The following is a 12500-nucleotide window of genomic DNA, read 5'->3' as shown; positions in this document are numbered from 1 at the left end:
GCTTGGGCCTGCGTGTGTGTGCCCGTTTGTGTGTTGGTGTGTGTGTGTGTATGGGTGTATGTGTCTGTGTGTATGTGTGTGTGGGTATATGTGTCTGTGTGTGTGAGTGCGTATGTTTTTGTGTGTGTGTGTTTACATGTCTGTACACGTAATTGTATCTGTGTGTGTCAGTGTGTGTGTCTGTGTCTATGTGTGTGTCAGTGCGCGTGTATGTGTGTGTGTGTGTGTGTGTGTGTTTACATGTCTGTACACGTAATTGTATCTGTGTGTTTCCGTGTGTGTATCTGTGTGTGTGTCAGTGCGCGTGCGCACGCGTGTGTGTGTGTGTGTGTGTGTGTGTGTGTGTGTGTGTGTGTGTGTGTGTGTGTGTGTGTGTGTGTGTGTGTGTGTGTGTGTGTGTGTGTGTGTGTGTGTGAGTGTGTGTGTGTGTGCGTGTGTGCGTCAGTGTCTGTGTGTGTGAGTGCCTTAACAGCCTTATGACGCTTTGAGGCACCCGCGGCCCCTGCTCTTACCAGGGCGTGGAAGGAGGAGACGGAGAAGACCCCCAGGCGGCCCATGGCCAGCTTGGTGGGCCGCGAGGCCACGGCCAGCAGCCTCTTGGGGTTGGGGGACTCGCCCCCCTGCAGGCTGGCCAGGTAGCAGCGGCAGCGGAACAGGTCCACGTGGAACTGCTCCAGGTTCTGCTCCCACAGGAAGATCTGAGGGAGGAAGCGGACCGTTCAGAGGAGCGCCGGGGAGATGGCGTCGGTGCGCCGTGATTGGGCGATCCTCGACCCCTCCCAGTCCCTGGGGTTGGACCCGGGGTTTGATCCCCGAATGTCTTGCGCCGCCTACGTTTATTTATCCCGGGTGAACACATTGAGAATCAAATTCTCTATTTTTAAAGGTGTCCCCTGGCAAAGGGGGTGGCACAGCAAGGGGTGGAAGACAAACAACAGAACACATTGCGTTTGGCAAAACTCAACATTTGGCAGAAGAAATGCTGAAGAGAAAAACCAAGTGCATCGGCCAAAGCCAATTGCGTTTCATTCCAAATCTTTCAGGAGGGCAAGACCTCCTTGAAGCTATCTGGAGTAAGACAACCTTCCCCTAGTTGCTTTGGAATAACCTGCATCTGTAATATTCACTGTGGTTTGTGTTGGAGAAGCAAAGCACTATTATTAGTATAGTATTACTTCAGTCAGGACAAAGCAATCGTTAGCCTCCACTGATACCAACCTGGTCTCACAGGAATCCGTGAAGTGACTACGGACGAATAACTCGAAATCCGTGGACACATCACGAAAACACGCCGATTTCCGTGATGTGGCCACGGAATTCGCTCCAATGCAAGTTAATGACGCTGATGTTCCGTGGCTCACACACGGATCCCCGTTTCAACGAGCGAGTCGACCACGGGGGCTTAACTCAAAACCCGGGGTGGTCTCACTGAAACACTTAAATTGTCCTTGTTGTGTCCACGGAAGTTGCTCCAATGCAAGTAAATGACAATGATATTCCGTGGCACACACACAGATTCCCGTTTCAATCTGTGTGTGTGTGCTCCCGTTTCGATCTGTGTGTGTGCCACATTTGACCACAGCGGAGGCTTAACTCAAAATCCGTGGTGGTCTGACGGAATCACTTCAATTGTCCGTGATGTGGCCACGAAATTTGCTCCAACGCAAGTAAACGTCACTGTTATTCCGTGGCTCACACACGGATATCGGCGTGTTTCCGTGATGTGGCCACGGATTTTGAGTTAAGCGTCCGACCGTAGTCATTTCACGGATTCCTGTGAGACCATGTTGACTGATACACATATGAACACACAATGGTTATGTAACTATAACCGAAAGACCTACACAGCGTTGTATAGACTCCCTATGCCGCTCTCGCCCTCTCCAGGCCCACCTTCAGGGAATGCCTCATTTAAATACAGGTTCAAGGCCGGTAAAGGTTGAGGGGAACCATTTGCATACGCTGATCTCTTACAGATGACAGAGGCCCGCAGTTGATCCAGCCATTGAAGGGGAGGAGGGGAATTAGTGGCCATCACATGCAGCTGAATGTCATATATTCCCGGAGGTCATATACCATGGTTCTTGCACCATTTCTAAAGTCAAATTTAAGACTTTTTAAGACTTTTTAAGACCAACACATGCATAAATTAAGACCCAAAAAATGTCTGAAAAATTATTTGATAGAAAAGGTGTGTATAATTGAGTCACTTATACACATCAACCGTAGCCGTAGTACTAGCAGTAGTAGTACTCTTGCAAAGTTATCTCGGAAGCGCGCGGACACGACGATACGCGAACACATTAACCCACCCGTGTCACCCATAGTCACCCATGACCGTCGCTTAGCAACCGGACACGCTGGGGTTGATATGTTACCGGACTACTGTAACTACTACGGAGTGATAACAAAGACATGAATCGGGCAATAAATCCACCGTCCTTGACAGCGGTCAAGTTTGGAGTGCCGAGTGGACCAAATGCGAACTACTGCAGCTTTCCTAAGTTAAACCCCAAACTAATCGGAATAAGTGTATGCATGTCGATTATAGCAGACTACACCACCTCTTCTGTAGCCGAATAGAATTATATTACGAACAGATAATTGTATTCCGATTGAGGCGTATTATATGATCCTTTTCTATTCCGATTGAGCTGTTCATCCACAACTATGCGGATCAGATGTGTCCATGTAAACCCGGCTGACAGTGATCTCACACACACACACACACACACACACACACACACACACACACTTTGAAGCCGAACTTCCTTATTCGAATATAATGCGAATATCAAAAAATAAATCAAAATTCAAACAAATATTAGGCAGCCCTTAATATTCGAACCTGTTATGGCAGGCCAAGAGGGAGAGCGTCGGAGAACCCGACGCAGTCTACTCATAATATTGTAATGACCACGGAAGAGGCATTGAATGAAGTATTGATTAGACAGCGATTTATTAGATACCTACTAAACCGTCGGAACACGCAGGACCGGTAACCATAGCAACGCCGGTAAACAAACCCCGCGAAGCCCAATCCAGGTCTTACTGAAGGAATTTAATGGTCATAATATTATTAATAAATATTCGAATATTAATATTAATAAACAAACAAACTTCGAATATGATTTTTGGAAAAAAAGTCCGTCACACAATTCAATTAATTTACTGTTTGGAATACTTACATTAAAATGATCCAGCATGAACTGTGATCCATAGTACCGCGATAAGACATGGCTGTCGGTGTCGTCCGTGGGCCAGTACCTCACATGGATATCCATCTGTTTGCTTTTAGTGGTTTTGTTCACTCATCGAACATGAGGACGTACTGTTTATCGTTTACGCTGCGTGACAGCTCTCTTTTTATGAAAGATGCGATCCCGTATTTGGCTAGATAGGCCGTTTTGTTTTCACCGCAGGTGAACGACTTCGCAAACTCAGAATCTGGGAACATAGCAGCCAAGACGTTACTAATGTCCTCGTTCGATTTGAAGGAATTATGTCTGCTCACCGTGTGGAGAACCCACAATACCTCCGCCTTCTGGGTTTCTGGTGGCGACACAAAGCCGGTTAACGCCGTCTGATGTGAAGTACTAGCCACGGATGCTGAACTTTTCAGTCCACTTCTTTCAAATAATACGGGCATCGCTGTAGTCCCGCTAGCTGCCACGGAGTATCGGATATATTTCTGCGACCTCATGTGGGACTCAAGAGCTTTTGCTCCCATGGTCCCTAGTATGAATGCCTTTCGGGATAAACAACACCTTGCCTCGTAGTCACCTGCCTTCTCCAACCACCCCCGAAACGTATCTTCCTCAAACCATTTCTCATTGAATTTGCACTGTCCCATCCTGAAAGTAGCGCAAGTTGGCCTAATGATGTCAACCGTCACTAGCTAAAAGTAGCGCCAGCAAGCCTACAGACGCAGCTGCAGGCTGCAGATGCAACCGGCTCCCCGATGACTGATGTCAACGTTAACGTAACGTAAAACTCCTGAAAATGCCGTAATTAAAAGACGCACTAGGTGATTTGTTGTGCGCGACAATTTCCCAGTCTTAAAAAACCCTCTGCAAAATTTAATACCTAGAGCAAATTTACAGTAAATTTAAGACAATTTATGGCCTTAATTTTACACAAAAAAAATTAAGACTTTTTAAGACTTTTTAAGGACCCGCGGGAACCATGTATACGGAGACTGCCCGGCCATATGTTGTTTCCCCCGTGGAAGAGACGAACGCGTTCTCTCTTACCTGATGCAACACGACTTGCATGAGCTCCAGAACATATATTATAGTTTAAGTATAGTGAGTATATGTTCTGAGCGGGGGTACGAGTTTGTGATAGTGACATATCTTCAATAGCGCTTAAGCGGATCGTTTTTCTTCTGTTTCTCCACACCACTGTAAAGCTCCTTTGGATTACCGAAAGGCGCTTTAAAATCGAATACATTATTACTCTTTTTTACAGTGCAGTGCACCCACGAAAAGATATATGCGGTTATCTTATACAAAAGGTAAAGGAGCTTCACAAACATGCGCACAAACACACAAACACACGCGTTCCCCCCCCCCCCCCCCCCCCTCACAGTCTTACATAACACTCTCTGTGAGGGAGCTCCTCATCGTCATGCAAGCCAAATTGGTTTCCAGAGAAGGAAGTTAATCTCAGGGAGGATTGGTATTCTGGTTGGAATAGGTTTCATTACGTCAACACTCTAATAAATCGAATCCCTTTGAACAGAAAGGATGGCTGAAGTTTTGAGCAATGCAACTGTGCCGGTTTAAAACCTTTAACACCTTTAACACCTGATGGTGGATGGACAGCACCCTGCTGTGGCTCAGGTAACTCTCCCTTCAAAGAGTACCACAGACACCCCCTCCATACAGCTAGGCTCACTGGCACTGTCCGGAATTCACTTGCCTTTACCTGCCAAAGTGGAAAAAATCTATCAACCGAGCAAAGCGTTTGAATATGTAACTCTGAATTTCTTTATCTGCCGGCAGCAGGTGGTTGCTTCGAGCCTGCTCACTGGCAGTGCTTGCTTACGTCTAAAGCCCATGTGTTTGTGGGAAGAGTTCATTCCATCAACTCTGTGGACAGCGCTGAAGTGTCCGTGTGTCTTATCTGCTAGGGTGAGCCGTAGCTGAGCTGAGCCGGTACTAATACACATACCAATGCACACACACACACAGACACAAAAACACACACAGCCACACACACAGAAATGCACCAACACACATACACACTCACAGACAGACACACACACACACACACACACACACACACACACAAATACATATACACATGCACGCATACACACGGGCATGCACACACACACATGCACACTGAAACCCAGCTTTTCAAGTGCTTGGGCTCCTTGTCTCCACAAGTTATGTGAGGCACACGCATGCACACAGGTAAGCTTGTACGCACAGACAAATAAAGAAATAACCAACCCACCCACCCACCCACCCACCCACACACACACACACACACACACACACACACACACACACACACACACACACACACACACACACACACACACACACACACACACACACACACACACACACACACACACACACACACACACAATCCAGCCGATAATAAATAAAAAACAGGTCCAACAGGTCCTTGTAAGCTATGCTACTTATTTATGCTATTTTTTGTTCTGACTCAAAGAAAAACTTCAACCAGGGAGACCGCAATGTTCCCTGGCGTTCGTCCTTGTGACAACTGGGGCCATCCCTCCTGATGTCGCAATGGTACACAATGTCTACAACAGCGCGTCCAAGTAGGAGGAGAGCAGACCTCTCAAGCCCGCCGCAATCACCATCAGTAACGAACGTAAATGGTAAATGGTAAATGGACTGCATTGATATACCGCTTTTACCCAAAGCGCTAAAAACATTCACCCATTCATGCACACATTCACACAACGACGGCGTTGCCAAGGCGACAGCCCTCGTCGGGAGCTAGCTAGGGCGAGGTGCCTTGCTCAGGGACACCTCGACACTCCTGAGCTACTGCCGCCACGTGGAGAGAACGTCACTTCCCAAAAAGGTACGCCCCTTCTTCCCCCGATCCAGCCCCCCCCCCCCCCCCCCGGTTACCTGCTCCAGGATGGTCTTCCTCTTCTTGCCGTCGGTGACGGTGGACAGCTGCATGTCGCCCATCTTCTTCATCTTCTCGTCCATGTCGATCTTCTGCTCCAGCTTGCGCACCTCGGTGCGCAGCAGCCGCAGCGTGTCCTCGCGGTGGTGCTGCCGCGCCACCGCGCCGGCGCACGCCGAGTGGATGGCCGTGATCCAGTTCTCCAGCTCCGTCTGGGCCGACGTCTGTCCCCGGGAGGACAGGGGGGACACACACGGATTTGGGTAGATTCAGACAGCGTCACGCACATTACTTTGTGGTGTGGTTTGGGTTGGTGTCATGGAGGGTGGTGGGGTACGGTGTGGCGAGATAGGGTGTGTAGGGGTGAGGTGTGGTTTGGCAGGTTGGGGTGCAGTTTGACGTGGTGGGGCGTATTGCAACCTTTCATGCCGAGCTCATTGGGGGCTTTCTCTGAGCGCGGCTGGCCTACACTGTCAGCAGTGGCCCTGTTTCTTGATCCTAGATACCAGATCTCACTGAGGAATGCTGGTTGAAAATTTGGTAAAACAATTAGTTAAAAGATTTCAGGATCCCTCCAAAACAACGAAGGCTGTGTTTGACTATGTAAAGGTCTAGCAGATAGCGTCTGTATCTAGCACAGCTACGGGGCTAGGATCAGAGTCTTTCTCTGGTATCGGCCAATCACGGAATGCACCAGCCGGTGCCAGGGGAAGGAAAGACAAAAGGCACGCGGTCGGTTGAGACCGGTGAACCCTGAGAGACGCCGTGGAGCAGAAACTCATCATTGTTTAATAATTTGTCATTCGATTCATTGATTGAATGTCGCCGCTGACAGCGGCCATGAATACAAAGAGACACATGTTAATATCATGCCATGGTGGCCGTGCCGCAGTGCTGTCACAATATGACATATGTGGCCTTTAAACACGTCAGAACGAAGAACAAAACAGCTCACTGGCTTATCTGGCACACACTGATTAATGGCATGCACGTGTGTGTGTGTCTGATTATGTGTGTGTATGCATGTGATTATGAATGAGTGTGACTATGACTGTGACTATGACTGTGAATGTGTGTGTGTGTGTGTGTGTGTGTGTGTGTGTGTGTGTGTGTGTGTGTGTGTGTGTGTGTGTGTGTGTGTGTGTGTGTGTGTGTGTGTGTGTGTGTGTCTGTGTGTGTGTGTGTGTGTGTGTGTGTGTGTGTGTGTGTGTGTGTGTGAGCGCCAAGAAATACCATCCACACCAACCCAGAAGAGGGGAGCTCTTTGTATGCTGATCTGTGAGGGTGTTGGTTCTGTAGGTGCATAACATTGCCCGTATGTGTGTTTACGCCTGCATGTGTGCCTGCTTGCATGTGTGTGTGTGTTTGTGTCCTCCTTCCTGCCCACCTGGAACAGGAAGGCGTCCCCCACGGAGTTGCTGAGGCAGAACACAAAGTCCTTCTTGGGGTGTTCGGGGACGGCCTGCACGATGCTGTTCTCGGCCCACAGCGCGTGCTTCGGGACGCTGTTGTGGTCGATGGCCGAGCGCCCGTCCGTATCATAGAGGTAGAGAGTGCATCCTGTGGACAGAGAGAGAAAGAGAAAGAAAGAGAAAGAGAGAGAGAGAGAGAGAGAGAGAGAGAGAGAGAGAGAGAGAGAGAGAGAGAGAGAGAGAGAGAGAGAGACAGAGAGACAGAGAGACAGAGAGACAGAGAGACAGAGAGACAGAGAGACAGAGAGAGAGACAGAGAGGTTTAAATTAAATAGATTATGTTGTTCCATTGCGTTAAGTGGCCCCTTTTGTCCCTTTCTTTTATTTCAATAAACAGTTACAGTAAATCCATGAATTACAGGGGCTGTAGTTACGATTAAAGACCAATTTTCTGAATGTAATTCGTTAGAAATGGCCCAGTCAACCGCCAGCTATTAGTGAGTGAAATGTGCGGTGCAAACATCTGTTTCTAGTTGACAGCGTCTGAGGTAGCCAATCTAGATTTATGACCGCTCTGGGCTCATTTCTGACCAATCAGGGCATCTCTTCCCTGATTGGTTTCGGCGGAATCCATCTTGCCTGTCAATCACAGGTGTCTGAAATGCAAATATTTTTAACAGCTGAGAAATAAGTCACGAGAGAGCAAAGAGGAATGACACGTTTTTCTATGGTTTAGTCTCAAAATCTTGCTCTCTTCACTCTTTTCTGCTCTCTCTCCCTTTACAACTCTCACATCCTACCTGCAGCACCTTTAATGAAGAAAACCAAACCTGTCAAATACAATACACAATATAACAAGATGGATTCTCCGAGAACAACAACCAGGCGCTGTACAGCCACAGCGAGGGCACCCATAGCCTGGGAATGCCTTGCAAACAAATCAAATCTGGGGCTGTGTTATCTATAGAGATCTGTGATAGCCAATTGAACAATGGATCATCCATTGGTGTCCAACACCGTCCACAGTCCGCCCTAACAAGCAGCGCAGGGTCTGAAGGACCACCTCGGGACAACGGGAGCCAAGGCCCAGGGTGGCTGAGTGCCACCATTTCGTATTGTTTCCTGGTGCATTTTGTGTGTGGTGGCTGATTGAATTAGAGACAGGCGCTGCCTTTGGAATTAGATTGTTTTGACACAGGAGGACTTTTTTTAAAAGGAAAAAGCAGAGGAGGAGAAGGTAAAGATGGATGTCGGGGGTCTCGTGCCGGGCCTGATGTGATTACCCGGGGGGGGGGGGGGGGGGGGGGGGGGTAATGCACCCGGGTCCCGCACGCCAGCTGTGCAGGAAGTGAGTGCACAGAAGGGGGAGGGGGGGGGGGGGGGGGGGGGGGGTTACGACCATGATTGATCACTGGGATGATGATCAATAGTGGAGCAAAATAATGCAATAATGGAGGGGCTGGCTGTGAATGTGAATTATGCGATATTTAATTTAATGTGCATTGATGAATTATATAGCTACTGTAGGAGGCAATGCAGTGTTGTAAGGGCCTATAGTGGAACAGGATATTGCAGCACCCTCATATACATTGCTGCTGTAGTAGTCTAACAAATCAGGCAAAAGACTGATGGCAGGCGAGGTCAAATCTAGGTGAGCAGGGCGTTTCACTTTCTTTCGCTTCATATTTGTTTTCGACCAATCATGTCGCTGGAGGCGTGGATCTGTAAGCGTGTCATTGGCGAACACAGACTCGGCCACCGCTGGTACACTGTAAAACCTGTCAACGTTTTGAATCAACACCGTGTAGACTGCCCACTATAGAAACACATTCAATAAAGTCCCCTTCTGAAACCTTCTTCCACTTGAGCGGATAAGAGATTTGAAAGAAACCTCGGTAACGAAACAGGTACCAAGGCATAACTCCAACCCCTTTCAGATTTCGGTTCTCTGTGAGCAGGAGGTCAGGGAGTTTCTGATTGTTAACCTTAAATCTCTCCACAGATGTTCTGTTCTGGGGAGAATCTCGGATCCAGCAGTCCAACTATGGTATAGCAGAACTTCTGGGGGAAGACTTTCAATAAGTAATTGTGGGACTACTATAGTAGGGACTCAACTAATCTAACTAACTAATCTAACTAACTAAACACAAACATCATACTCTGTGGTGAGGGAGACTCAGAGCTTCAGGCTGGTTACCTTTCAGCGAGACCCAGTAGTGCTTCCACTTGCGTCGCGTGGCGGGCTCCACCTTCTTGTTCTTCTTATGGACCAGGAAGTTCTTGACAGCCAGCGCTCCCGCCTTCCTGACCGTGCCGTTGGCGCAGCCAGTCGGAAAATCCGACGGGTAGGCGGTACTCAGAGTGCCGCTGCTTCGCTCGTCACTCACGGCAGAGCCCGCCTCCTCCCTGAAGCCCCGCCCCCGATGGGTCTACAAAATAAAAATGTGGGAATCAGATAGCGGGATATGCTAAAATGCTAATTCTTCCTTTTTTAAATGTCAGCAAATACATTAGTATGCACACACAAACAGAGGCCTTGTTGACGCAAGCCTTTTTGAACACCTCCTCAAATCGTAATATGAAAACGGTTTTGGGATTGCGATGCAAAGTGAGATATTTTCTCTGTCTCAACAGGCCGGAACGGTTGTTCGAAAGGCGCAAAAGAAGTTCAGTCTAGATTCATGATAGATTTGTTGTTGTCGCCTAGAGCTTAACTAGGACTGCTTCGGTCGTCCACCAATTACATTCAAGGGGGCTGTGATATGCTAATTCATTATCACGCCGTATGATTCCTAACCCTCAATTATTATTTACCATGATTGGCCGCATTATCCAAAGCAATTTTAGCCCATACACCACGGTCGCAGAGTACCCCGCCCCCCCCCCCCCCCCCGGCCATTGTGCCAATCATGGATGTGGTACAATCCTGCAAGCTGTGTGTGCGTGCGTGCGCATACTAAGCGGGGATCTCTGGTTAACTGCCCCTTAAGTGTTAACAGGCTGAGATGCTTTTGAGCGCGTGGAGCCTGCCAGGCTTAAGCCAGATACGATCCCAATTAAACCGCGGATATAGGCTCTAGATGTTATTCCATGTCAATAGGGCTGATGATAGCCTGACATCGCCAGACCAATTCGCAAATGCGTTTGAATCTGGAACCTCTCAGTACATTTTTTGATTTCGAACGGGTGTTATCAACAGAGCGCAGAGCAAATTGCCTCTGGACGCAATTGGACAGAGCTACACCCGATCAGATCAACGAAACGTGTGAAAATGTGTCAACTGTACAGTCATCTTGTCAGACCCGCCCCATATTAGATGAACGCTTGCGATTGGCCCCGACCCCGAGCCAGGTCCGCTGTCAATCAATCTGAACCTTAGGGGGGGGACAGGGGGCGGACGCATAGGCCAACGCAAACATAAACACGAGCTCAGGTTTTGTCCGGTTCGATAGCATTGACCCCACAGACATACTAATCCTCACCCATGCCTGATTGTCGAGCTCCTTCCGGAAGTTCTCGTAGACTCCTCCCCCCCCGTTGCTGCTGCCGCTGTCGCTGCCGTGAAAGGCGCTGCCGTTGAAGGCGCTGCTCTCGGCGTTGGAGTACACGGAGAAGGAGGCCGACATGGCCTTGCAGCGCCGCGACACCAGCTCCGCCTCGCCCTCCATCTCCACGGCGAGGCCATCGATGCCGCTGTCGCCGTACTCACTGCCCTCGCCCAGGGCCCCGGAGATGTCCTACACACACACACACACACACACACACACACACACACACACACACACACACAGGGAGAGAGAGGGAGGGAGAGGGGGAGAATGAGAGAGAGAGAGGAGAGAGAGAGAGAGAGAGAGAGAGAGAGAGAGAGAGAGAGAGAGAGAGAGAGAGAGAGAGAGAGAGAGAAAAGCCGAAAGAGAGGTCGACAGAAAGATAGACACAAAGAGAGATAGATGGGGGGAAAGTAATATGTTAGGGACTAACGTAATGCAGCAGAAACAATGGCTATTGTAGATGAATAATGTACAGCAAGTGATGTGAAATAATATTAGCCAAACTGACAGTGAATCATTTCATCCTCACGATTCAGCTCAGATTTGTACAGTGGTGGTCGACAGCTTAGACTTGAACACACGATGAGCGTGTGTGCGTGTGTGTTTTGATTATGTCTTTGTGTCTCTATCAGAAGGAATTATGTTTTCCGCGAGATGCATCGGAGTGTGAAAACGCATACTCTGTGTGGCCCGCACTCTGTTGAATACCGTTGAGTAATTAAAAAAGATTAAACTAATCTTATATTCAATCTCCATTCAAAAACCCCCACGTGCACGGCTGCCAGAAAAAAAAAAAAAAAAAAGGGATTTTCCCTTTCCCAGAGATAGAGAATCTTGGCAAATTTGCACGTTTCCTTTCCCCCACCAAACCACAATGTTCTTCCTTTGTGCTCATCTTTGTTTCCCCGGCGTTGTCTTGTCTATTTTTACCCAGACTGCCTCGCCTCTCAGCCCGGCTGGATGAATTTATAATGAGCAGCACTTAGGATGCCCTGCTCTCACTGCGGGCGCCGGGGCTTCTGGGAAATGGGTCGAGGGGAAAGGGGAAAAGGCCCGCCTCTCTATTTTTGGCACAGACACTTTATTATTGAGCGAGCCTCGTGTTAGTTTTCTGGATATTATTTTGACAGGGCTTTAGCCAACGAGACTGGGGAAATGGCGCCTTAAAGTGTTTTTTTAATGCACACTTTTTCATTATTTAAAATAGATTACGTGTGTATTAAAAAGTCTGACATGTCTATGCCAAACCAATCCATGAGTACGGACACACACATGTGGAGGATAAGACAACGGACCTCATCCAGACCTGGTTGACTTCCTGGGAACTATCTCTACTAAGTGTGAATGGCTGCTGAGTGAACAGTGTCTCTCTGTCAGGTCAGTGGAATCTACTGGTAAACATACCGTCCGGACACAA

General features: G+C 48.4%; 2 protein-coding genes across 2 annotated transcripts in view; one reads left to right on the top strand and one right to left on the bottom strand.

Annotated features, from left to right (window-relative positions):
* The window catches only part of LOC132461405 (rho guanine nucleotide exchange factor TIAM1-like), a 15975-nt gene extending 4710 nt beyond the window's left edge, over positions 1 to 11265 (bottom strand). The window contains exons 1-5 of the mRNA XM_060056495.1: positions 11015 to 11265; positions 9730 to 9961; positions 7508 to 7680; positions 6120 to 6344; positions 513 to 698 (exon numbers count right to left, since the gene is read on the bottom strand). Of these exons, the coding sequence (XP_059912478.1) occupies positions 513 to 698; positions 6120 to 6344; positions 7508 to 7680; positions 9730 to 9961; positions 11015 to 11200 (1002 nt within the window). The 5' untranslated portion in view covers positions 11201 to 11265. The remainder of the gene's footprint in view (positions 1 to 512; positions 699 to 6119; positions 6345 to 7507; positions 7681 to 9729; positions 9962 to 11014) is intronic.
* Positions 11266 to 11737: 472 nt separating this feature from the next.
* LOC132461404 (rho guanine nucleotide exchange factor TIAM1-like) overlaps positions 11738 to 12500 on the top strand; it is a 5582-nt gene continuing 4819 nt past the window's right edge. The window contains 1 exon segment of the mRNA XM_060056494.1: positions 11738 to 11749. Coding sequence (XP_059912477.1) covers positions 11738 to 11749 — 12 coding nt within the window.

The sequence above is a fragment of the Gadus macrocephalus genome, chromosome 7 (genome assembly GCF_031168955.1).
Source record: "Gadus macrocephalus chromosome 7, ASM3116895v1".
In the NCBI taxonomy this organism is placed as follows: domain Eukaryota; kingdom Metazoa; phylum Chordata; class Actinopteri; order Gadiformes; family Gadidae; genus Gadus; species Gadus macrocephalus.
Note: the sequence above shows the minus strand (reverse complement) of the source record. Positions and strands in the feature narration are given on the sequence as shown.